General features: G+C 36.0%; 2 protein-coding genes across 2 annotated transcripts in view; one reads left to right on the forward strand and one right to left on the reverse strand.

Moving 5' to 3' along the window:
- Nucleotides 1-475: 475 nt before the first annotated feature.
- On the reverse strand, nt 476-12,277 carry LOC124167248 (asparagine--tRNA ligase, cytoplasmic). Its single transcript, XM_046545132.1, has 13 exons — nt 12,175-12,277; nt 11,770-12,024; nt 10,869-11,017; nt 10,502-10,763; nt 8,053-8,210; nt 7,073-7,216; nt 4,759-4,907; nt 4,014-4,142; nt 2,045-2,180; nt 1,675-1,788; nt 1,359-1,490; nt 1,111-1,242; nt 476-732 (listed from the first exon to the last, which is right to left on the reverse strand). The coding sequence occupies exons 2-13, from the start codon at nt 11,807-11,809 to the stop codon at nt 601-603; spliced, it is 1,677 nt and encodes a 558-aa protein (XP_046401088.1). The 5' UTR covers nt 11,810-12,024; nt 12,175-12,277; the 3' UTR covers nt 476-600.
- A 116-nt stretch (nt 12,278-12,393) lies between these two features.
- LOC124167246 (integrator complex subunit 3) overlaps nt 12,394-27,445 on the forward strand; it is a 36,911-nt gene continuing 21,859 nt past the window's right edge. Inside the window, exons 1-9 of the mRNA XM_046545131.1 lie at nt 12,394-12,599; nt 12,951-13,118; nt 13,200-13,465; nt 13,577-13,848; nt 13,937-14,082; nt 15,836-16,067; nt 18,790-18,869; nt 19,022-19,214; nt 20,292-20,486. Of these exons, the coding sequence (XP_046401087.1) occupies nt 12,525-12,599; nt 12,951-13,118; nt 13,200-13,465; nt 13,577-13,848; nt 13,937-14,082; nt 15,836-16,067; nt 18,790-18,869; nt 19,022-19,214; nt 20,292-20,486 (1,627 nt within the window). The 5' untranslated portion in view covers nt 12,394-12,524. The remainder of the gene's footprint in view (nt 12,600-12,950; nt 13,119-13,199; nt 13,466-13,576; nt 13,849-13,936; nt 14,083-15,835; nt 16,068-18,789; nt 18,870-19,021; nt 19,215-20,291; nt 20,487-27,445) is intronic.

Raw genomic sequence — 27,445 nt, forward strand, 5'->3', positions numbered from 1 at the left:
CCTTGACCCTGACTCGGGCAGATATGAAATATTTACTTAAATAAACACCTCTTTGAAGATAGCAAAATTTTTTTGTCCCCGGATTTTCACACTTTTGCTGCAGAGAGCATACCATAAAAAGATATTCTCTATTTCTAAAATTTGTAACTCTATTATTATATACATTGTAAACATTTTTTACTATAATAATATTCACTTTATTGCAAATAAAAAAGCCACTCTTGTCATTAGTCACATATCAGCATCACAGTCTTTCCTGAGAACTATGGTAACAGGGAGATAAACCATTGAACCTCAATAAAAATATCAGTGGTACTCGACAGTTCCAAGTAAATAAAATTTTCAACCATAAAAAGCAGCATCAACAGGTAGAATAGGACATTAACTTCAAGAAAGATCTGAGCAATGTGAAAACTTTTTTAAGCTGGAATAGGGCAATGATTCTCAATAACATTGTAAGCATAATAGCTTCAAATATGAGGCATACCTTCTTTATTTTAAATAAATAGCAAATTAGGAAGCTGGAATTTTATTCCGTATTCCTTAATGCACTTGGACACTGGTATGAGACTATATAGATCACAACATGATATATCACATTCAAGGCCTGCACCTTTCAAGGAAACGAGGGTACAAGCACACTTCTCTAATGTGGTACCGGTCCAGGAGCCAGCACAGAAAACGTTCCAAGCCTAAACCATATCCTCCATGTGGACAAGTCCCAAATTTGCGCTGAAATAAGAAAAGAAATTGGATGAAAAAAAATCCCATTATTTCTATAAAAGAAACCTAACAGTCAAACACATTTCAAAGGTAAAGAAATTGAATGATGTACATCATATCACCATGAAAAAAAGGTTTCTTAAAAATGAAGTGGAAAAAATCTCAAGCCTGAAAATTGATTGCTGGGGACTAAGAGAATTTTCTTAGTTCAAAATATATATTTAAATCTCCCGAATTATGAAACTTATTGCAGGATTCAGCAAAAACCATAGTTAACTCATCATTTGAAAACATTTCCTTTAACAACCAGATTAGCAACCAGCTTCATACATTAAAAATTTATTTCAATTCTTAAAACAATGAAACAAGAACATTTTCTTAAATTACCTGATCTGTGTACCAATAATATGGTGTGGGATCAATTCCTTCTCTTTTATATCCAGCCAATAATTCCTCAAGATCATAAATACGCATTGAGCCACCAACAATTTCACCAACACCTGGCAGAAGTACGTCCACCTAGAAAACAAAGAACAAATGTATTTATCCACAAAAAGTCTACTTGAATAGCCAAGAGTGACTAAATCTCATTATATCAAAAGGTATAAACATCTAAAATACTCTATGATACTCACCGATTCTGTTAAACGTTGGTCCTCAGGACATTTGGACATGTAGAAAGATTTTATGGCCACAGGAAAACGAGTGAGCATAATAGGTTTGTTAATCATATCAGTCATTTTCCTTTCAGGCATTTCTGGAATGTCCTAAAATAGAAAAAAATGAAATTATTATTAATGGTATTATGACATGAATAGCATTTTTGTATTTACAAATAAGAAATTTATGGTGCACTTAGGCTTGTTTCTCTTCCATTTTAAACAGAAGGGCAGAAGAATTAATGAAAGCATAATAAAAAAGACCTTTCAAGACAAGATAAATGTAACATACCTCTCCAAACTCGTAGAAAGTTCCATCATCTTTGGTAATGTTGTTCTTTTTCAGGAACTCAATGGCATCTGCGTAGTTCATTCTCAAAAATGGCTTCTCCGGTTTCTTGAAGTTCTAATTAACACAAAAAATATCTGCATTAAAAACATGGACTGAAGACTGTTAGGTGTATTCGAATGCACAATATTAAAAAACTTAAGCTTTTATATATTGACTAAAGTTAGAAAATTGTAGCATTGTTATAGAAAACAAAGATAATGATGGACTAACAACTCTGAAATAACCAGTTTTTTAACATGTTAACAATGTACGATCAAAACTGATGAATGTACTTTCACATGATACATCCTTATTTCATCACTATACTTACTGGGTTCAGTTCTTTTACAATATGTCCATAAGGTGAAGCCAACACTCTCTCCACAACATCACAAATCAAGTCTTCCAGCCTGTTCAGCATTTCATCGAAGTCGATAAATGGGCACTCCCCTTCTATGTGAGTGTACCTGTCGAAGAAAACATAAGTGATGAAGGAAGAGAACTATTGTTACTTTTACTAACCCAACAACTTTGTTTGTCACACAAGTTCCTTGAGTTTCCCATCATACAAATACTAAATAATCCCATTTGCATTTGGTTACTGGATTTCAAGTTTCCTCAGTATTCTGACATTTAAATAACATCGTTTTAAATTCCTTTTCTCACATTTAACCAACCCAATAAGTACATATACACATTTAAGAGTCCCTAGAAGAATACAAAAAGAGATTACTCAGAGAATTCCCAAAACTTCCCTTTCAAAATCAGAAACTTGAGATAAGAAAAAAATTAATAACAGGTTTCCCCATGACAAAAACTAGATATTTGTGAATATCATCAGTGAAATTTATAAAAGTCAAAGGATTACAATTTTTCCCATTTCACTTTCAATTGACGACTTCAATCAAAGTCAAAATATCAATGAAAGCACACAGTATTAAAGGCTACTTTATAAAAATGTATTCACTCAGTTCTGATGACAGTATAGATAAAATCATTACATCAACTTTACTGAATTTACAAAACTAAGAATACTACTAACTGCTTGTAGCACATACGAACTAGTAATTAAAGAAGAAACTCAGCTTGAAGTGACTTACACGTCTATTCTCAAGTGTATTCACATTTTCTAATGTTGACACCCCTTACTACTGCTGGTGTTCTACCCATGTACTACCCTGCTATCATCTCATTAATCCCTCTGTATAACTGCTGCTTCCTTCCTATTTACGAAATTCATCATATCCATTTCAGATGAACTTAATTCAGCATGATGCATCAAAATAAATTAAATTAATAGGTCATTACAAAAGTGAACTTTATCAGAAAATTCAGCTCAAATCTATATAATTATGTTAATGGATAAACTTACCAATTTCAGAAAAATAATAAAACTCATTCATAAGTTATCCTGTGGCATCAACGTGACCTTATATGTTTTAACTTCAAGGATACCATTACACCGCTGTCTACCAATTCATAAACACATCAAATTATACAAGTTACAGATATTCTAAGCTAAATGAGGAATAAGGATTTTTTATTGATCATTCAGTAGCGGATGATTTCTGGCAAAATTTATTTCAAGAATGATCTAGACACATCCAGGGAATTTTTAGATTCCCACTGAATTTCACATACGTCTAGAGGCTACCCACAGTGACACGATCATTACAAAAAAATTTAAGTTCTCAAACTGTCTACAATCATAATTTACAAGTCACTTTTAGAGTTTCCCAATTAACCACTGCAAGTACGTGCTCTCCAGTAAATTCCTACTTTGCTTAATATGTATTCATTCCAGAAATGACAATATTATTCAACATAATATAGTGCCCATGACTGGCCAAGTTTGGTCTGATCATGAAATATGACAAACTTGAATACCTTAAACTTTCACCTCATCAACTATAGAGATACTGAAGAAAGTTCTGAACAAGGAACAGGAGCTGAAATCAATCCATCATACAAAATTGTTAGTTAATTTAACACCTGCATCCCTAATGACCTCAACAAAAAATCCAACCAGGGTCTTCACAGGACAGTGAAATCAAAACAGAGTCATTCAATTTTCCGTGATTAAAAGTTGATTTTCAAAAATAATTTATAATACAAATAAAATCAGCAGTGCATCTTTAAAGGAAGCATTTATAAAAATTCATTAACCTTACCCACTCAACCTTTGGGTTGATCATTAACTGAATGACTTGATTTTAAATAGAATAATGTGAATAAAAATAAACATGAATAACTATAAATATACAATTACTTTTAAGTAATGGATGAATGTGAATACTCACTCTGCTAAATGCCTACGTGTCCTACTCTGCTCTGCACGGTAACTCTGAGCAACGCAAAATACATCTCCCATTGTGGGTATACATGTCTCCAAATACAGCTGCGAGCTCTGAGTCAAGAAAGCCTCTTCCCTGAAAGAACAGATCAAGAGATTAATTATGAAGCTGGATGTACCATGTTTTCTTTAATGCAATATGCATTAACATGCCTTAAATAACAATTTCTTAAATTACATTCTACAACAATAGTTCTTTACAATAAAGCTGAATTCAATTTCAATAATCTATTAAAAGTATAATGCCAACTAAGTCACAAAGCTTCCGGAGTCAAAGATTTCAGCTATGAAAAAAAAGCACCATGAAGATTAAGCCCAAGTGATCAGACTCAAAGGCTATATAACAGAGTGATTATGGAATGAATGATATTTCAAAATCCTTCTTGCATATACTTTCAACTTTAACTAATGGCTTCCTCATCATAAGCATCAACCTGCATAAGATACACTGTCACAGTAAGAATATCTACTATCATCGAGCACGAGCTCATCATACAAAGAAATACACTGGGAATACAAAATTGGAATATATAGAAGCCAACAACAGGAAGTGAACTCACTGAATAAAAAATAAAACACACATGCCGCCATGAAAAATGAATGGATTGAGAGGCAATAGAAAAATACCGATTATAACAGCAGGTTATAGTTGAGAGAAATTATGAAAAAAATTAAGAAGGAATAAAACATACCCAAAATAATCGAGCTTAAAAAGTGTGGCACCACCTTCAACCTGTGTCTGCACTAATGTTGGTGGAGTGACTTCCGTATAGCCACGACTGAAGTAATGATCTCTAAATGCTTGCATCACCACTGACCTCATTTTGAGAACTTTGGAAGTCTGGAAAAACGATAGTGAAATAAATATCAAGGGCAAAAATATGATAAAATACAACTAAAGTAAGACTAGGAACCAGAAAAAAATTAGGGTGAAAAATAAATCCTGACATTCAGCTGAAATATCAACATCAACCTCATGGACATAGCCAGGATTTGTAAACGGCCTCTTCAGGGAGTGAGGGGCAAGAGATACAACAATCATTTTCCATTGTCCAGCAGGTTTGAAATGATATGTATTGTCACCTTCTTGAAATACCTAATGGCATTTTGATATGCACAACAATAAACGGAGGAGGGTTTAACGCATGAGAAAGGTAAGGGAAAGGAATGGAAGGAAGCAAGAGCAAATGGCAGGCAGAATGGCGAACATAGCGAGAAATGGGTAGCCAGTCCATCCTCACGATCCTTCTACCAACTCGGTTAAGGGAGGGGTAACTCCAATACTCACTGGCACAAATAGCTGGGAGTTTCAATTAAGAAATTAAAATCTTCGAAGTAACCAACAAAAATCATAAACATTAACCTGTTGGTCTACCCTTCTATCTGCAATGACCAGTACTATAGAAAAAATCTTTTAGTCCCAAAAATCTGTCATGCCCATTTCTGTAAGCTTCTGCAAGGTTAACTTTTGGTTATCTCACACGGATAGAAATGAAATGACTGGCCCTTTCCATTATAAGCCAAACAAGAAGCATTGCCTAAATCCATTTTTATAGAGAGCAGCTGCCACACTGTATGTACTTGGGTATGCCCAAAGCAAATTCAGTCTTTAACACATTCAGTGCGGAGCACGTCAATTGATGTGCTCTGCTGGCCGGGCCGGGAGCCTTTTCTCCGCCTCCGTACGAAACTAATATCCACTTCCAAGTCTTTCGATCATGTGTATGGCCTTCAGCAAGCTTCCCTCTTTTGAACCGTGAGCACCGTGTGTAAAAAGCAGTATTTGAACAGAAATTATGGCACGAAAACCTCCCTCTATTTTTCTTTCTTATTTGAACGGCCGATTTTGACGACTTTAATGAATATCTTGTATGATATTGGGCATGATATATTGAATGTGTTAATGGCCATGAATATACCCATAATCATTATCACAACTCCAATAAAGGGAAACAAGAAAAATGAGGACTATGAAGAGAAATATTTTACAACAGACATAAGTTTTCGTGCTTCCCACTGTCACTGAAAAATGGATTAATGATCCTAAAGCAAGACCAACATAATCACAAATGGTCCACTCAATTTAAAACAAAGGAATGCATTATGAATCTCTTATTTCAATACAAGGGGAATTGATTAGGTCTGTAGCAAAGTTACACGAACACTTCCTTGAAAATCAAGTCAAGCTCACCTAGCAGCAGATTATGGTTATTTTTCCGAGGAAAGAGAGGTAGTTTTCAACATACTGATATGCCTGGGAGGTGTCCAGGACCACCAAAAAAAATCAGAATAAGAAAGGATCTCCCGCACAGAATTAAACAAAAACCACGTAGAATACACATGAGCATTTAGAAAATAGTCAAATGAAAGCTTGTATTTGAAAGCCACAAATAGATACGGACATTAGGGTCACATATCAAAGGAAATGAAATCTACAAAAACATGCCCATCATTAGCTTTTGGGAAGTGCTCAATAAAGCAAAGCGGAACTCTATATGATTAGTCCCTAAAGAGGAGATGTAGGGAGTTAGAACAGCTATAAAACAAACAGAAATTGTCTCACATAAACTTATGCATGTGTAGCTGACAATTTCTACGATAAAAAAATGTTTTTAAAACTAGACCATGACTTTTAATCAAACCATGGCAAAATAAATGATTGTGTACGAGAGAGGTGAAAGAAACATTTCCTTTCTGTTCAAACTGATTCATAATTATTCCATTTGAAGCAAACTTAGTACCTCAATGACATAGTCATTAAATACCTGTAAACCAGAACTTCACGAAGTCTAAGGTTCAACAAAAAATGAAAAATTCATTTTAATTTAATAAATAAATAGCCAAACGAACATAATATATCTCCAAAAATAAAACTTGTATCATGTTTCTTATGTGGTCATCAACACTTTGAGATAAGAAATTTAGAAAATTCTGTTCAACAAATGAATGAAATGGACCAGGTAGTATCATACGTTAAAATTTTAGGTTGATTCAAAAAGAACATACATTTTCACCACGGATCATGATATGCCTGTTGTCCAACTGAACATCAGGGTGTGCTTCTTCATTGAGGATGGCTTCAGCCCCTCCTGGAGGGGCTAAACCAATTAGTTCCCAGTAGTCCACATGCAGTTCATGTCCCCCAGGAGCCTATGAAAATATGAAGAGAGAGTTACTAAAATATATAAACAAAGACAAGGACTCCATTCAACCTGATACTAAAAATATCTGATAAACATTCAATATATAAAACAAATATTTTTCTAGCATTCATTCCAAGATTGATGAGGGGGGAAGAGGCTACCAAATACAGAGCAAGATGGCTTTTGCCAAAAGGGCCTGGCATAGTTTAAGTAGTAAGCTGGGCTAAGAAAAATCTGACAAGAGCAAATATTCACATTCAAAAGGTCTGCATTTTTTCCTCCACGCATAACTCAACCCAAATTTAAAATAGCTAGATCAGTGGTTCCCAACCGGTGTGCCGCGGCACTAAGGGGTGCCGTGAGATCTTTTGAGGGTGCCGCCAAAATTTCGGGGAAAAAATTGCACTAACGTCATTCTCTCTTGGCGGGATTTTTTATTAAGGCAGAATCAGTGTAAACAGTATTCTCATATCATCTAGGACTAGGTATAAGGTGTTGTTGCATGCAAACTCTCGAAATGAAACAAATAAATAAATAATAATAAAAAAGCTACAGAGATTTTAAATATCTATTTCCTTATAAGGGTGCCGGGAACTTTTGAAAGGCTTTCCAAGGGTGCCTCAAACAAGAAAAGGTTGGGAACCACTGAGCTAGATAATTGTGAAAAAATGACACGCTAAGAGGGTTAACAATGGGGGGAGAGAGAGAGTCAAAAGCCTTACAAAACCCTTACCCCAGGGTCCTAAATGCCTGTAGATAACCTTCTGAGCAACATTCCTGAGACAAACTATTTAAAGCGTAAGTATGAGAGAAGACAAGATTATCATAAACTGAGAGACTCACAGTCTTTCCTTCTGGCACCTCTTCTATAACTCCGTATAATGCAACAGCGGACTCCGTTGAAAGGACAAGTGCATCATATGTTTGGCACAAAAGGTTACTAAGCACACACTGCAAAAATCCTGTTCCATCTCTTAGAGTTATGAACATGAGAGCCTTTCCTACCATGATGAGGAAGAAACAGAAACAAATTGAAGAGGAATCAGAATTTTTCCTTCACTGATGAAAACAAAATAGAAGTAAATTGACCCAAGTCTCTCAAGCTCAGATTACAGCACTGAGTAGTGTCCATTCACTTAGTAACAGCAGCACTTATGTCACCATTTCTCACAGTATTACCACAGAGTAGTGTTGCTAATTATGATGATCGATTAATAGATTATTAGGTTAGTAGTCTCAAAGATAACTGTTCTCATTTCATGTTATTCTCATGAAAGTAATTGATATCCCTATATTTCAGAACCTAGTTATCATTTTCTCTCCTTTGCCTAAGAAGTTTTCAGACAGGTAGTTCGGATGTGGTTATTCACATCTTGCAGCTTGAACTGTGGTGAAATTCACCTTTATTGGCATGGGAAAACATATCCCTTAACTGGGAATTAAACCACAAACCTGTAGCTTTATGGGCAACTGCACAGACTGCTACGCTATCCAGGTTCCTTAAACAATTTATCAAGGTTCACGGAGCTAAATGTTCGTCCTTTGCTGTCCCTCAATGTCAGTAACGCAAGGGAATACGGGCATCCAAGAAACACTACCAGTCGAGAATGCCATACCAAAGCTAAGGCACGCTTGGCAGTAAAATTGGCTCAACAAGGCAATTAATGTGAATTTGTGACTGCCGTTCACAAGTCAGGACTGAAATATTTACAGCTAAGTGTGGCTTCAGTGCAAGTATACAATTAATTATTCACCGGTTGTGGCCCCTCAGAAGACCAAAATCCCTAACACTTCCATCCTTAATATACCAACAGGGCCTGACATCTGGCTTCATAAACCTCATATGTAGCCATTGGAATCAAGGAACTTCGATAGTGCAGTGGCCAGAGACTGGTGGCTCAGAAAGCCAAAGGCCCAGTCCAGGAGAAATTTTTTCCCATAGCAATTTGTATTAGGCATTTAGGAGATGAAGAGTTTGACTCTCTTTTGGCCAAGAAATTCAACATGAATGGCAGACTAAGTAATTGTTCCGAAACCTATTTACTCAAATATGATTTGGTCAGACTGACTTTCAGTTACCACCATCATTTTATCACCCAATGAGTTAGAAACTATATATTAAGCTATGAGAAACTGCCGTGATTACACCATTTTCCAGAAAACCCATGTTAATTTCCTTAAGTTGGTTTTCCCTAACCAATCAAAAAGCTGATATCATAGCTACACCCATTTCAGTAAAGAGAAGGAAATTGCTAAGAAAATTGCTTTTGTCTGAAAACTCCTTGCTCTGCCTGAGTGAAAAAGCAAGCAGTCACAATAACTAGCAACTGGTGCAAACTTAAAATTACTTAACTGTGACATTGAGGTGTTTCACTGAAGTGTTAGAAGCAGATGTTTCACCTACCTGCTTCCACCACTTCAGTAAAACACCTCTACAACAGGAAGCCTTGGAAACCAGAACTTAGTCCATGCAATTATCTATAAAATCATTTCCAAAGATTAACTAAGGCATCAGTGTGAAGAGCATTCAAAAATAAATAATTGTAAACTTGCACAGTCACTCACTCAGCAATTAAACTCGAAGGCTGGTTTTGATAAGTGAGGGTAGATATCACCTCAAACTAAGCCACAGGCATGTGAATTTCAACACTCAAGGAAGGGGGGCCAGTTCCTTTCCCTGGGTCACCTCGCACTGCCGAGGATTTTGCTTGGGGGCATCTAAAGGCTTCACCCAGAACCCTTCAACCAGCAGCCAAACCCTTCACCCTCTACACTACCATGCTTTCAATCCACCAGTCACATTAACTTGGAATATTTAAATACAGAGCCATGTGCTACGACCACTTCACGCTTAAATATTCTCCATTGTCTCAAGAAGCAAAAAAGCAACCAAATTGATAGACTTCTTTCAACAGATTTCCACTTACATCTATGTATCAACAATTCCTATGGCAACTGATAATGAGGCAGTATGCATAGTTCCCAATCAAATATTGAAAATGAAATCCTTCCTACAACATATATATTTTAATAAAGTAGGAATGGCCTGAACCTGAAGGAAATCCTCTTAATGCCATTTTTATAGAGTCCCAATGAAAGTCAATCTCATGTATTTATCCACACTCATAGCGGAAGACATTCACTATCCATAAGTAGCCCTTAGCAAACATCCAAATATGGGGCACATCAAGTCAATAAGGTCATAAAAATTAAACATTAATGAACTATGCCACTCTTCCCTTCTAAAAGAATCAATTTTCAAAAGCTGTAAGCACATAGGTCAATAATTTACCTTGCCGCCTCAAACGGTGCACCCAACCAAATATTTTGACTCTCTGTCTCCTTCTGCTCCCTGTGTCAATGATTTTGATGGTCAAGGCTTTAGGCAGGCTAGCATCTTCCGATATCACGATTTTCTTGGCTTCTTCCAAATTCTTCTCTCTTTTTATAGCATCCTCTTCTTCTCGCTTAGCTGCATCGGCACTCTTACCTTGCTCACGAGCCCAAATCTTTTGAATTTTTTTCAGCTGAGACTTGGATGCAGGCTCGTATTTCTGTAAAATGGTAACTCACAAGTGATAACAGCATTACACTTTCCAATGCATAGGCATTGGGCTGCTCTAGTTAAATACGAACTTCAATTCGATTTCAATACTTAATTTTCCGTCTTCCTTAGCATCGACATAAATGGTTGGAAATGGCTCCTTCCCTGCATGATGCATTGCCTTCAGAATAGTTTTGAAAGGCTTACTCTCGGTCCCATCCCCGCTGTCATCATTGCCATTTTTCTCAGATGTATAGATCTCTCCTAAAATGAAATTCCATCAAAAATTGACTAATCGAGTAGAGCTACACAGTGATAACAATATGGCACACGAATAATTCCCATTATGAGCTTTCACTTCTTCACATACGAAAGAATGTGTATGCTAAGAAACAATCCTGGTGGGTGAACAAATACAGTAAGAAGTGAATTTCAAGCGAATAATGCGCTATTATTGCAGGCTTTGAAGTGCTGGAAGGATATTTAATTACTTGAACTTGTAAGCATCAAAGAATACTACCACAATCTCCCATAAAATAAATTGTTCCATAAGGATATGATTGTTCCACTAGGGCATAAGTGTTTAGGCATACACCAAAAATTAAATATCAAGTAAATAAATTTGTCAACGCTTCAAGCACTTGAACTTTAATGATATTTTTCAAGATACATGAATATTGCATCATAAAAACATTAACACAACAAATAAATAAAATCATCCAAACCGATATATAACATAGGTTACACCTATTGTCACCAGGGCAAACGTGGCTAAATATAAAAGAATACTAAAATACCATGTCTCAGGGTAGAAAATAGGGGATGAACAGAAAATTTAATTAATATGCATCACAGAAAGAAATTAAAGTATGATGAAACAATTTCCTACCCAGATACATTGAAACCTCTAACATTGCGTCGGCTGCATAAAATACAGGGCAAGATGTGGACTGAGTGCATTAATTAAAGGAGCTTATTAAGAATGAACTTACTATTACCTTAAAATTAATACACACCTAGAGACATAGACTGAAGTTGCTCATTCACATCTGCCATAGTAAACTCGTAATTGAGAAAGGATTTACTAAAATGTGATATGAATTAAACTTAGCCGACGATCAACAGAAGACCACGACCTGCAATACTCAAGTTCCTCTAATACATCTGATGCAACTATAGAAAGGAGCTCCCTTATATACGATATGATGTGGCGATAATGTTACCGCTCCTTTTCCACGAAGCAGTCCCCTGAGCGTCCACATGCACGTGCGCTGTCAAACGAAAAATTTAACACTATCAGTCTTTCAGTCATTTATTATTAGTTATCACACTTATGATCCATTTTAATGATCTCTTAGAACAATTAACAGCCACATATTGGGCAAAATATACGCCTAATGATGTGACAAGCCACAACCCACACTTCAGACGTCCGACGGTTTCACCCGGAAAGGATGAGCAAATAAGCAAAATCGTGAAATTTCTTGTGAAATTATAAAATGAAACCTGAATTTGACATTAAATGCATAAAGAACCTAAAAATGCATTTTTTTATTAACTGACTAAATAGTCACGATACAAGTAGCTATGTTTTCCATAGAATTACCGCACTATTTCCTTTGCCTTCTCACAGTAAGTTAGCACCGGGTTAGCACCAGCATATCAATGCGCACACCTCAGAACGCATCTCTCGAGTCACCGAAAGGATCAGGATGCAGCCCTCTTGTAATTATTCGTGAAACGCGAGTAACATTAGGTCAATAGATAAGGGATGGAGCAAGTCAAAACGACTAATTCCCGCCTGTTTATTACATCTCTTGTGGAAAGTAGGGACGAATTAGACGAGGTAATTCGTTTATGTTTTCTATGTATAGAATAATATGCGAGCAGCCATAGCAAATGCCTTCACTTGTAAGCTTTTTTATTTCCCCGGAAGATGTCACACACGTAGGTTATGTGAAAGGGGGGCTGTTCAAACCGTATTGTTATTAGGGCGTTTTCTGTTCTTTTTCTAGTGGAAAATATTGTGTATGTAAGGCGATTACATAAAGTACTCGCCTTTAATGATGAATGTTGATATTTAACGGAGTTACGGTATTTGTTGTTGTACCGCGAAGTGTTTATGTTTTGATCTGTCGTAATGTCATGACGTGAGTTTCCTATTTTATTCTTACTTACGATCCTGCCTTTATTTCAGAAATACGAGCGTTGCTACCTGTGTCTTCAAAACCTCACATCAGGTTTGACTGAAAAAGAATCTCATGATGCACTCAATAATACCGTATGTAAAGACTTGAGAAATCATGAAGAAATATCTCTTGGCCTTCTAGTCACCATCCTGACTGAACAACAAAATGCTGCAAAAGTATATATTTTTCTCATAAATTTCCCGAAACATCATTCCCGATTTTTCTCAGTGGTAATAGTATGTCTTATTCTTCCGCAGAGTTATAGAGATCTCACTCTCATCACAAGGGATGGGTTGAATTTGGTGCTGGTTCATCTGTCTCAGCTTATTCAAGAAAGGTACTCAAGATTACTGGATAAAGTCAGGCAGCAGTTACTTTGGCTGGTTAGGGAAATGATAAAGAATGCTGTTACTGGGGTTGATGGGCTTTGTTGGAATCTTATGAGACACATAGCTGGGGGCGATACATCACCCAGAAATGTTGCTCTTGCAGAAGCTCTTTTAGACATATATTCTGATAATAGGTAAGTCTTCTGTTAGGTGAATTACTCTGAAATCGAAAGGGCGAGCTCTATAAAAAATGCTCTTCAGTTGGAGAAATATTTTTTTAATATTTGTTTTCTACTCCTTTTAAGGGCTTGGTTGGACAAGTTCCCTTTTTTAATTGCATCTGTTGTGTATGCGTATCTACGTTTAATAGAAGATCATAATAGCCCAGCGCTGTCACAATTAAGACAACGGGAAGTAGGATTTACAGTAACTCTCATGAGAGAGAAATTTACTGAATGTCTGATAATTGGAAGGGATTTAGTAAGATTAATGCAAAATGTTGCCCGTATACCCGAGTTTGAACAGCTGTGGAAGGACATTTTAACCAACCCTAAGTCCCTCTGCCCAACATTCTCTGGTAAGTGCCTTCCTTTTTTGTTGAGCTGTCTTGTGATGTAAAATTTCTTTCCCTGCTTCAGTTAGTGTTTTCTCTTGGTTCTCTGTAGGTGTTTTACAACTTCTGCAATCACGGACCTCCAGGAGGTTTCTTCAGTCAAGACTTACTCCCGATATGGAGAAGAAAATTGTGTTTCTAACATCTCAAGTGCGATTCGGCATGCATAAAAGATACCAGGATTGGTTTCAAAAGCAGGTGAATCTCATTATTACTAGCTACGGTTATTTTTGTATGCATAAGCTTGGTGACTCATTCTTTTGAAATACTTTACTCCAGTCCACTGCATTGTGAAGGGTAATAGACTTTAATCCACTTAAAGCTGTTGATGCCTTCTTAAACCAGTTTTTACCTTTTAAAATTTTGCTGTTTTATGTATTTTGTAGCATTAAATCCCATTCTCTCGTGTGTTGAGTCCTCACCATATCTTCATGTACTGAATCCTATATTAGCCGTCTATTTTGACTGTATTGCACTGCTGTTATATTCAGAATGTTTCTTGGACTCTGCTCAATTAATTAATTGGACAATTTTAGTGCAACTAATAGTTTTTACATTTATGTGAGAAGCTGTTATTCTGGATTATGCTTAGCACGTTTATTATCACAACAGCCTGTGACACACAATGTGACAATAACGTAAGTGTTTCAGGAGTTTGATTACAATAACCTAGGAAGATTGTGATAGATGCAGAAATAGGCATCATCACTCTGTGTGTTAGTCTATTGACAGCACAGTATGATGAAAATTGAATGTCGAATGTGACTACTTTGTGAACACATGTCTGTTCACACCATGAATACTTGCCCTGACACAGTGTACGGCACAGTATCTTAAACTGTGCTCCACATTTTACTTTGACTAAGTGTCCTAAGTTTGTTTTGTGTGCATGCAGAGTGACAAAAGTCCTGTCTGTGTGCAGCATGCTTTCACCACACTGTTTGTCAAAATTTAATATCACAGAAGCAGGCATAGATCAGTATGTAGCATTTTTGCACAGAAGCCAACCCATGGAGCCTGATTTAATAAGCATGTTATTATGCAGTTACATTTCGTTTGACATGACTGTTCTCTGTTTTGCTTTATCCTAAATGTGGATATTTAATATCTGCATTTTTATTCATAGAATCGCTTTGATCCTTATGGTTGTTAAGTCTGGGCTTTATATGGGTACGAAACATATGTTGTTTCATTAGAGACCAGGCCATTGTTTTTGCTGCAGAACTTTCTATTTATTGGCTTAAGAAAAATGAAAAATAATTATTGATGAATGATAATACCTTACTTTTGTGTTTTTTCTTATGAGTTATCTTAAAGGAGCCATCAAGAGCATTTCCAGAAATTCTCTTCAAAAAGGAACTGTAATTGTTGAAGTGTTTCAGTCATATTCTTAAGTTTTCTATTCCTAATTAATTCATTAATTTCAAATTACTTATCACTATCTTGGCTTGCTTGTTAAGTTCACTGCTTATCGTGTTAAATTTACCCAACCTCTAAACTGAATTTTAATGGATGCATACCGTTTTTATAGGTCTGTTGGAGAAATGGCACCAAAAACTATTCTTTTTAATGTATTTGAAAAATTGAGTCACTGGTTTTTTGTACTATTTAATGGAAGCTTTCAAAAGAGTTAAATGTGTCCACCAGATAGACCAGCATACATGACATAGTAAAGTCAGCTTCCCATTGAGGAGTCCTCAAACAATTGCAGGCACAACATTGCACATGATTAATTTTATCAAAAGTTAATCTTTCTCATGCATTAAACTATTCATCCCATTCAAGACCCCTTTGTACTCTGCGTATGCTCAGTGTATTTTGAATATATAAGCGAAGGGAGGCAGTTGCTACTTAAGGAATTATATTTTTTGAAGGATTGGAGCTACTTAGTCAATCCTACAGCCATTGGATGGTAATTCATATCAAATTTTTTCCACTTTTTATATTACAGTATTTTTCCACGCCTGAATCACAGTCGTTGCGGTGTGACCTCATAAGGTTCATTGTTGGTGTCATTCACCCTACAAATGAGCTTCTTTGTTCGGACATCATTCCAAGATGGGCAGTGATTGGTTGGCTTTTAACTACCTGCACATCTGCTGTTGCAGCATCCAATGCAAAATTGGCTTTATTTTATGATTGGCTTTTTTATGATCCAGAAAAGGACAATATAATGAATATAGGTAAGATATGAGAAAATACAGTAAATGCTTTGCCAGTAATACTTGAGACATGTCTCTGTGTAGAGATGATAATTAGGAAGCTGGAGGAAGTATCAGGAGAAATTTGCGCCAACAATTATTTCAGAACTGTTGGTATATCTGATCCAAGTCTTAGAACATTAGCTACTAATATGGGTTACTACTATTTGCATGCGTAGAGGACAAATCCAAGTCTAAGTTGACCCTTGTGTTTATTTATTATTAAATTTTTAATCACCTTAGTCTTGGTAAAGATATGCCATTTTGAATTTGACTGAATACAAGTTGTAAATATTGAAATACTTCCACTTGAGTATTTAAACTACGATATAAGTATCAGTTGTGAAAAAGAACATATTTTAGCTTAGTTTTATTCAACATTTGATACAGCATGCAGCAAAAAAAAATTTTCCCAAAAGGTGTTCTTAATGTATTTCTGCCCTCTCGAATTGAAAATGATGCACGCATCTGTGGCTGCATGATCATGGATCCAGAAAAGTGGTTTGCACGAATGCCACTGTGAAATGTTGGAAACTTAACTGTTGGGCACCATGCCACCAAGGCTTGTCTAGCACAAGTTGCTCGGGATGCAACTGCTGCACGACGAGGATCCATGATCACCGATTGTGATAGTGCACCGAAAGGCTTTGAAATCAGGAACATGGAGCTCCCATAAATGCAACTGGCATACGATCGCACTATCGTGAAGCAGCAGTTCTAAGGAACTAGGGCTTTTGGTAAATTGTCTAAACTGGTGACTGCCTGGCTGCGACCCATTCTCTACTTCCTTCATCTCTGCTTCCATTTCCCCTGCTGTTTTCACTTCTGCCAATCCCTTCCTCTCCAGTTTGACTTTGACTTGTCACATTGTAAACATGTTTGATTGTAACAAAATCTCTGGTTCCCTTGGGCAGTATTCAGCCGCATGCAAGACCATGGCAATAATCTGTATTTGCGATATGAAACATATTCAAAGATTGTAGGTAATATTTTTCTTAACGTACAATTGGTTAATCATTGAAGAATATTTTAAAATAAGTCAAGAGTTTTTTCATTCTATTCACTGTCCCTTTTTTTTGGCCTCCCAATTTTCATTTTTTGTAAAGGTAGCAGAAAACATCGATGGATTCCGATAATCATGCACAGATAATCCTCAACATGTATAATCCACAACCGCATAATCAGGAGTCTGCTGCATTGTGTGCTCGATGAATTTGAAGTGTGATTTCAAATTCATTGAGCATCTCAACATTTCCAATTATGTCAGCATGTTCTTAATGCTGCTATACAAGGGAAGAAAAATCAATATTTTTTCCTCCCGTACAAATTACAACCTTTGAGGCCAAAGATTTGGCTCTCAATGTTTGTCACAAACCTGGATTCCCCATTCGGGTGATGAAGCCTAGTGGTAACATATTCTAATTGCTTTCCTAGAGACATACCTAACAGTTTCAAATGGTGGAGCAACATTTAATTGAGATCCAATAACAAAGAATTATCTTCAGTTTGTCATGTTTCCTAAGGTGCACAGAATGACCAACAGGTATTAAGGTATACATATCATCATCATGTAGCAGAACTACTTTTATGATTCTTTTAGTAGTCACTAGAATGTGCAGGATATTGATACGAACCTTCAAAACTTTTTCGCCTCTGTAGTGCAGTATGAGAAAAATATTGTGTAAATATCAGGACCTTCTCTGTAAAATTTAACTGACATGCCGTGTGCAAACAAATGTCTTTCATGCAGTATTGATCCTAAGAGCTCTGATTCATCTTAAGTGTTTCCCAAATCACTGATGAAATCATTCGGATCTATGTGAACAGAAGATGTCTCTCAGAAGTCCTTGCTTTTGACTCAGCATCATCTGTCTCCTCTAGTTATCTCTGTATAAATAATTTCTTATTTCCTTCCACTCAGCATCAGAAATATTCTACATACAAACAACACAACTGTAGGTACGCAAAACTACCTTTAGAGGCTATGGTTTATAAGTTTCATCTAATTTAAATTTGAATTAGGCATGGTAGACCTTTTTCAAGGAAGCAATAATGTTTTGTTAGTATGTATTGCATTTTCATTAATTGCAAACTGCAATTGTGAGCGATTTCTGCAAAAACTGTGGATTATACAATGTTTCGAGTATCATTTTCGTATTCAGGAGGTTAAGTTACTTCAAGAACACCTAAAACTTTGGAAAAGTTTATGCGATCTTGCAATTTGCCACATGGTGTAAGTGACAAAATATTTAAAGCAATTGAAATCAAGAACTTAGCTTTTGCTGATAAGACGAACCCTTTGTTCAGAGTATGGTGTGGCTGCTTAGGGGCTAACTGGCTTTTTTGCCATTCACGGCTTGATGCCGTGACTTAGATAAACCATGGCCCTTTAAAGGCTGTTCAAGCTGCTATTATAGAAGACTTAAAGTTGTCCTAATATGTATGATCAGCTGTGCATTGCCATGACTGTTTGCAAAGATTACACTCTCATTTAACTCTGCTTACCAGCATTGCGTCTCACTATGCTACAGTTTGGAAAAATATCCGTGTGTGTTCAAATTCCCAAACCCCTCAAAATAAGTGTAAGAATTTTAATCATTCTTGTCTCTTTCATTAAATCTCCTTTGTGAAATGAAATGTAGCCTCACAAAACGCTGTTATATTGTCTCTTCTAGGTACTAATTCTCTCATTGTTTGTTCACAGAACCAGCCATTTTAGTCATGCACCACTCTATGCGTTCCCATCCAGCTGTAACTGCCACTCTTCTTGATTTCTTATGTCGAGTAAGTCTGAAACTGTCCATTCATGTTGAATTACTTGTATTTGTTTATTTAAAAAAATTGATATCCATATTGTCCTCTAGTGCGATTGGCTTGCTAATAGTGATTATCTAATTAGTGAATAATAACATGAATCTTTACTTGTCATTTTTCAGATCATTCCAAACTTCTCTCCAATGCTCACTGAAAAGGTGCGGAATGGTATCTATACCTCATTACGGCAGATTCTTGAAAAAAGGGTCCTGCCTTCTTTGTTTCCATTGTTTGACAATCCAAAACTTGATAGAGAGCTTCGCACTATGGTGAGAGAAACATTCAAGGAGTTTTGTCAGCCACCAATTTTAGAAGGTCAGTACACTTCAAACAAATCAGAGCTGTTTTTGTGTCACATGCAATGCTTTTTTTGTCTTGTTTGAGATTTGCCAATAGATAGTGGAGTGGTGACTAAATACACTTTCAGAAATGTCCTACTTATTTCAAAGTAAATTAAAACATGCATTGGAAATAGCTTGTTATTTTTGCGGTTGCCTAATTTTTTCATATAAAAACACCATGTAAAAAAAGAGGTAAAATGAAAAAATTATTTGAACTTAAGTATTACATACTTGCACTTGTACTGTGGCTGAAGAGTGCTGTTTATTCTATGTGATTTTTAAAAGACAAAACATGTGAAATATCAACCCTCTAATTGTTTTTTATCAATTACTTCCATGAGTGGTATGGGAATTCACGGGTTTTTAAGAATATTTTCAGTGCCTCACTGTAGGTTTTGTGTCTTATTTTTTTTTTTATTTACCCCCAATATTGAAATTAATATCCATTAATGGAGTGCTGAAATTTATTTTATTTTATTTTCAAATCTTGGAAAGGCTTGCGAATCAGGCCACATTAAATTCCTGTTTTAGCTGTGAAAGTGGTCAAAAAACCATGGAAAATGTGTTTCTATGTTGCTTAGATCTGAAGACTTTTGAGTTGAAAATATTTATTGAACCCACTACGTATTACTAAAATATTTCCTCTGTGGAAACATATTCAAAGATATCATTCGATATCTTTTATGAAAATTGTTTTTGTTCATTCTATCTATAGCTACAGTGTATGCAGAAAAAAAATTGTTGGATTTCATGTAACATTTTTTGTGATTCTATTATAGCGATAATATCTTTAGTTATTATTATTCATTTTTCTGTTATATATTGTCTTGTTACACTTGTTTATTTTTTGCTATTATAATTTTTTGTAGCTGATGAAACCAATACTTTTGGCATTTGTATATTACACACACTTTCAAGTCTTGATCTTAATATTTTTTTATTTTATTGAGTCAAAAAGATGCTAATCAAGTATTGTTCGAGATACTCAACTCAAGGTGTTGGAGACTATTTAAATCAGCATAGGGTACACTCTTGTAATAATTTGTTTTAGGAGTTGACATGCCACCAGCAACCTTACACCCTGTAAAAATGGAGGACTTCACTGGTCAAATGGCGAGGAACAGCCCTCCTCATTTAATGTCTGCGATGGATGGACACCCTAATCATTCTAGCCAGAATAATCATTCGGGAGAAAACGAACCAGCTTTCAGCGAGGATGATGACGATGATGATGATATTCCCTTAGGTGATTCTCATTGCTTAACCACTTCTTATATCCCTTTATTCTTAAATTGAGTTATCTTACATTTTATTTTTATTTATTTGCTTACTTCTTATACATCATTATTTCTTGCACAATAATGTAGCTGATTTATTCCATTTGTTTATTTTTTCATTTGAATTCGAAAATATTTTGAAGGTGAGTCTCTTGTGTTCTTTTTGAAGCCATTTCATTATGTATGAAATGAAATGCCCTTGAAAACTTCAAGAGCACTTGTAGGTCAGATTGCCTTGCTTAGAGTGTACTTTTTGATTTGTTACCCATTTATTTTTGTGGGAATTTAGTAAAATTTATATTTATATTATTTTTGTATTCATCTCAAATAGTAGACTTTTGCGTTTATTTTAATTATTTAAGGAAACTTATTGTGTCTTTTTAGCTTGAATTTTGTATCAAGGCCAATAGCATGGCTTTATGACGCAAGAGCCAAACATTCACTTTGGTTATGCAACCTCTCCACAATTGGCATGAGAAGAGCATCCCAGTTGTTAATCCAAAAATGCAGAATTCATGTAGGTTTTATGTATTTCAATGCTTTATCATTTTGTTATCTTTCGTGGGCCTCAATCAAGGCTTAGTTTCCATGAAACAGCTGGCACAAAGATGACTTTTTCACGATGCCTACTTCTAGTTTCCACAAAAATTAATTAACGAGCTGAATAAATTTTTATGGATACTTCAGTGGCTTTCACTTTGGGCATCAATCGTTAACCCCAATTCAATCGTGACTCAGTCATTTAATTTTTGGAGATGGTCTCAATGCTGTCATTACGTTAGGTTAGATATATTCGTGAGCAAAGGGAATAAAATATGTACACCAAAGGTAAGTTATTTGAAGAACCGTTGTAATGGGATCAGGAGGTTGGAATTAATTAATTAATGACCTACGTTTATCTGGCTTACTCATCTTAATTTTTCATGATTTTGATGAAAATAATTTTAATTGACCATACCTAGTCTCTGATAACTACTTTAAAGAGCTTTCTCAGCCTTGAGAATAATAGGAAGCATCCGTTTTTTAATGTAGCTACTCGTTTTGTAAAATTCCGCATTTATTCGTAACCATCCTGGGGCCTAAGTCCGTAACTTGAATTCTCCTTTCTCCGGAGAAAGTGTACTCTCCCGTAGTTTTCTCCCGACTGTAGTCCGTAACTCGGCGGAGAAAACGTCAGTTCCTGGCCGCTACCGGAGAAAACTCTAATTCTCGGTATCGGATAGGAAGAGCAGATAGGTATGAAAAATATTGAATCCGAAGCCGGCGATACCGTGAAGAACCAATAGAAAAGCTTTGTTTCAAATAAAAAAACGAAAGGGAAATCAAACGATTCTCACCTGTAATAAAGGCTACTCGTTCATCATTAAAGTTAAACTTTCAAATAAAAGAAATTGATGCATCGAAATTATAATTGATAGTGGATAAATCGATTTAAATCCATCGCAGATATATTTGTTCATTAGTACACACAAAAGAGTATATTATACCATTGAAAAAGGAGAGACTAATGCGTAACACCAAAGCATTTTTATGTTTTAGATGTAGGTAATCTTGTATACAAACGGCCGCTGTATTCATTGATGATATATATGGCATATTTTTTTGCACATCGGATGCTTACTTTCATTGGTGAATGCGTGATGAGTATGGAAAAACATAACTATCAACGTCAGTATTACATGCATTTATCCTCGAAAAGCTGAAATACACAATGTGGGAGTGGAAAAAGAAAATTGAAAAACTTTACTATGCAGAAAAGAATCGTAAAGAAAATAACGTTAAGATAAATGTGTGAATGGTACATATTTATTCTTGCAAATACCTACGTGCGAGCAATTAGTAACATATGTTACTATCTCCCAAAATGTTATAGTTTAGGAAACACAACAACCTGCCTCGCTACTTTTAAAAATTTCAAATACTGACAGCGTAGAATAGCGAAAACATGGGGAAAATGGTTTACTGGAGAAATATAGAGAAAACAAAGCAAAATTACCCTTACTTATACATATTTATTGCTCATCATATCACATACAGCACTACAACGCACACATTTCTATCTTTTTAATACTTATAATCATTATATTCGGAATCGACTGTTTCAATAAATATCTTGGCTCACAATAAATATAAAACACTATTATGTAACACTAATAAAACATGATAATCGGTTTTCCAATCACTTTGCACACACTAAAAGAATTTGCACTCCTTGAAGTTCGAAAAGATTCTTTACACCTCACTTCCTACTCATCACTAACGACTTAGAATCAGATTACGTTATTTCACATTAACATTGCGAAGACAATTAAATGAATAGGTTGAAACAAATTGCTAAACCAGTTATTGTAACACCAACAAACTTCGAATTTCACTATCACTCTCACCGTAGCATGACCAAAACAAAAACAAACAACAACACAACGAAATGCGTGAAATGTAAACATTGCCAAAATCTCACATCTCACAACGAATTGGGAATTGGTAATAGATGCAATACGTAATAAAATCAAACAGAACTAAGAAGCGAACAAACGAATGAACATTAACAGGCGTTCGATGTATCCCTAAAGTAAGACTAGTTCAAATATGAAACATATCCCCTTCGCAATAGTTAGATACCTTTCATCGTAATGTACACAGTTGATTCGTAGCCTAAGTTATATACGTGCGAAATAATTTCGTCGAAGATGTTACATTCACAACACACTTCACTCTTTACTTCATCGTCTATGTGCAATCAATTCACTAAGGGGTTCACTAAGGACACAAATTTTGTTCACTTATACTAGAGGCACAATGAAAGTTCACTGCACGTAGTTTCCTTGCAAATGCAGCCATACAAAAATTTCTATCCTTGTCACTAATTACACTACATACGTTGCCTGCCTAACTAGAAGAATGCATTTTCGTGTTCTATTTTGTCACAAATACGTAAAAAACCATATTGGAATACAATTTGAACCGCAGTACGATCGCCCACAACGGTCCGCCATTGGTATTTTCCTCGTTTCTCCTATGGAGAAAATGAATCGCCGGGTCCCGGGCAGGTGACTCCGAAGCTCCCGTCCAGGGCGCGTCAGTTTCTCCAAATCGCGTTACGGACTTCAGTCGGGAGAAAGATACTCTCCAGGAGAGACAGTTTCTCCGTTACTGGGAGAAAGTTTTCTCCGTTACCGGGAGAAACGAGTTACAGACTTCAGTTGGATGAAACTGGAGCTTCACGAGTCTCTTTTCTCCCAACTCGGGAGAAAACGAAGTTACAGACTTAGGCCCCTGGAGACATATTAATTATTTATTAACATGGAGGTGGTCACTTGGCATTTCTTGGTTTTCCAATCTCACAATGTTGTAGTTTCCTCACATAATATACCATTTGACTCTCTTTTCTCTTTATCATGAGATTGCAACCATTTTCATTTACATACTTGCTTTGGCATCATCTCATCAGCACAGGTCAGCAGTCCTGAAATTGGTCTGATGCACCTTTCCACACTGCTAACTATTTCATACATGTCTAGGTCTTCTCTTTTACATGTTTGATAACTTGACTCTTGAATCTTCACGAATCTAAAATTCAAGGCCCTCTGTAGCCTTTTTTCACATCGATGGCCTTCGACGAATTTCTTCATCTTGCCTTTATATGTAGCCAATTAAGTTGTCTTATTAGGATACTCAGTTTACTTTTTTGCCTCTTTTCTCAGCACTTCATCATTACTCATTCCATAGATCCATTTGATCTTCATCATTCTTCTGTGGCACCACATTTCAAAAGCCTTGACTCTTTGATTTCTTTGCTGCTGTCAACATCAATTTCTCCCCGTCATAAAAGAACGTGTTCCAAATATAGCATCTGATGAATTGTTTCCTTATGTGCTTGTTTTAATGATCATTCCATATAGCTTTTTCCATCAATGGTTGCTTGGGATCACCTTTTCAGGTTTGTTTTCGTAGTTTATTGTTAGTATTTTTTGCCCTTTTCTCCCTGTTGAATACTGTCTTACCTACTTGTCAAATTCCAAATTCTGTTGGTTACATATTTTTCAGAATATTCCTGTGTCTTTTTTTCTGCTATATTAAGAGCATATTGCAGAATGGCAATTTTTCCTTTATGTACATATTCACTCGTAAAGTCTTTGATGTTATTGCCTATGTCTTTCTCAAAGTACATTACACTCCCGATTATCCAGGCTAATGGTGGGTAGAGGCAGTACAAATAATCTGTGAACACGGATAATCCAAACTTTACTTTATTGTCTTGTAATTTTCATAATTTACGTAAATCAAACTATCTATTATGACTTACGCACATTGTCTGTTAATTTAGATTGCTTTCAGGAATCGTTAAGAGCTTTCTCTTCCTGACCGCTATCTTTTTTGCGGTGATAACATGATTATACTCATATTCCTACTGCTACAAGTAATACCTGGTTTCCAAAAACCACACACTCTTGGCAGCGAGGTCACGGATTCAGTTAAGTGGTTTGGCCTAATGCTTCAAAACCACTGCGTGCCATCGGAAACTACACTGACAGGCACCATGCTGATTAGTCGCGTCTCTCACAAGTTTCCCGGGATGCAACTGCTGCGGGATGTGGATGTGTAATCACCGAGCCCGATCCTGCACCTTGGAAAAGAGGAGCATGGAACTTCGGTGAAGGCAACGGGCGCGAGGTTACACTATCGTACAGTAGTGGGTATAGGAAACCAGGGCGTAAGGCAAATTGTCTACGCAGGCGAGTTCTTGGCTATGACTCATGCTATCTCTACTTCCACTTTCCCTGCTGCTTTCACTCCTTCTATCCCCTTCCTCTACAGTTAGGCCTTGACTGGTAACGGCGTAAACATACCCGAGTGTGGCGAAATCTCCGGTTCCCTTGGACCGTATTCAACCGCATGCAAGGCCACAGCAATAATTGCCCATTTGCGATGTAAATATACAGTTAAAGATAGTAGGTAACATTTCTCTGAACTTACGTATGATTAACCATTGAAGAATCTTCTAAAATTAATCAAGAGTTTTTTTCCCACCACTGATCGTCGTCTACAATGCTAGAGCAGACGTCCTAGTAAAGTTGCCACATTCCTTGTCAGCAAGTAGATATGTACAACAATTCCACTTTAAGAAGGGGATTCTAGTGAAAATAATTAGCCCGGTGTAGCATTGTATTAAAAAAATGCAAATGCTTTTGCGTCCGATTTTACATTTTATAAAGATTGCAGAAAACTTTGAAAGGCTGTGTCATGCACAGATAACCCGCAATCCGGATAAACCGCAGCCGGATAATCGGGAGTCTGCTGTAAACATTTAAGATTACAGAAGACAGGTCTTAACAGTGTCTGGCTCCGTTCTGTACTCTTTTTTTCACTCATGGATTTAGATTTAATTACTGATACTTGGCTTTTATAACAACTATGGATAATCCTCCTGTCATTGCACAGCTCTCAGAATTCAGATGATTGAATTCCTGTGATTGAATCAACGCAGTCAAAAGCCGTTTTTAAATTCACACAGATATGCAAAGAATTTATTTTTTTTTTATCCATTCTCTTCTGAATGAGCCAGGGCCAGTATTGCTTCTTTTGCTCATACACATCCTTTTTCTGAATCTGAATTGGTAAGCCTTAACATTTTATATACTTTTTTATGTGAGTCAAAGTTGCTTGGAAAGCCTTAGAATCCAGCACGAACTTGTGAGTAGACAATATGGTTTGGCAACTTGAAGATTTCTACTTCTCTGTTTAGAATAGATAGTATCGAAATTTTTACGCATACATATTTGCTTTTTCGTAATGAAAAAAGCTTAAATCTTTATTTGATTAGACTATATTTACATTAATTTCTGCTGTGCAAGTGGATAATATGAAAGTAGGGGATTTTTTTTTCACTTGTCGATTGGCAATCACCATAATGTTTTCTTGAGTGATTTTCATTCTGTATCGGCTATAAAAATAGCATTTAATGGTTAGTATTCCTTAGTTTTGGAATCCTCTATAAATAGTAGGCTACCATGGTGTCCCCAGTGGTGATTCACTTTATTATTATGCGATTGCAACAACCGAATTGTTAATTTTTGTCTTAATCCTTCAAGGAATATTCTTTATTCATTGCTTTTTCTATCAAGATTTATTATTTAAGTAATTATGGACTTTGGATTACCATGTTTGGAATAGACATGACACATTTAAACTTTGGAATCGCCTCGTCATTAGCTTCTTATGATTCTGTGCAGCCTTTGGTGGCGTGATCAAGATGCCGAACACTCCACGTCATTTTTTTGTCTGTCCTCTGAAAGTATGGCGACGGGCTCAGTCGTTAACATTTGGCCTCTACCAAATCCAATTGAGTATGTAAATTGCACATATTCTATTCCATTTTGTTAGCCTTCGCATATATGCATTTTTACAGTAATGGGTTTATTTACCATTCCTTGAAATTTTCGATTGACGCAAAATTTGTAAAATAAAGAGAGATATTCATGTCCATTTTTTGATCCCTCACCTCTTACTCAGGATATTTTAAGTGAAAAATCTAAAGCATTATTCCTTTTGCAGATAAGTTAATAAGTTGATGACGTAACAAAGTTGTGCCTTGTGAATCCCAGCTTCTCAGTAACTCCTTGGGGTTGTGCATGGGCCATGTTGTATACACTTTTGTTACACATTCTTTCGTTCAATGTAGGATTCTCCCCAAAAAATTCAATGAATATCAACTCCATTGAGGATATCAACTTGCGATAAGTGGGCGTTAATTTTTGTATTTTCCTATTTTCAAGTTGTTAGAGGGGGCGTAGTGAGGAAGATTTTTTTTCATCTAAGATTATCTTTCCCGTCCATCAACCAAATTCTTTTAATGTATTGTGGTTTAGGGATGGTGTTAAACACCACATTTGTGATGAGAAATCGAGGTACTTTATCATTTCATGGG

This window comes from Ischnura elegans, chromosome 10, assembly GCF_921293095.1.
Source record: "Ischnura elegans chromosome 10, ioIscEleg1.1, whole genome shotgun sequence".
NCBI lineage: Eukaryota > Metazoa > Arthropoda > Insecta > Odonata > Coenagrionidae > Ischnura > Ischnura elegans.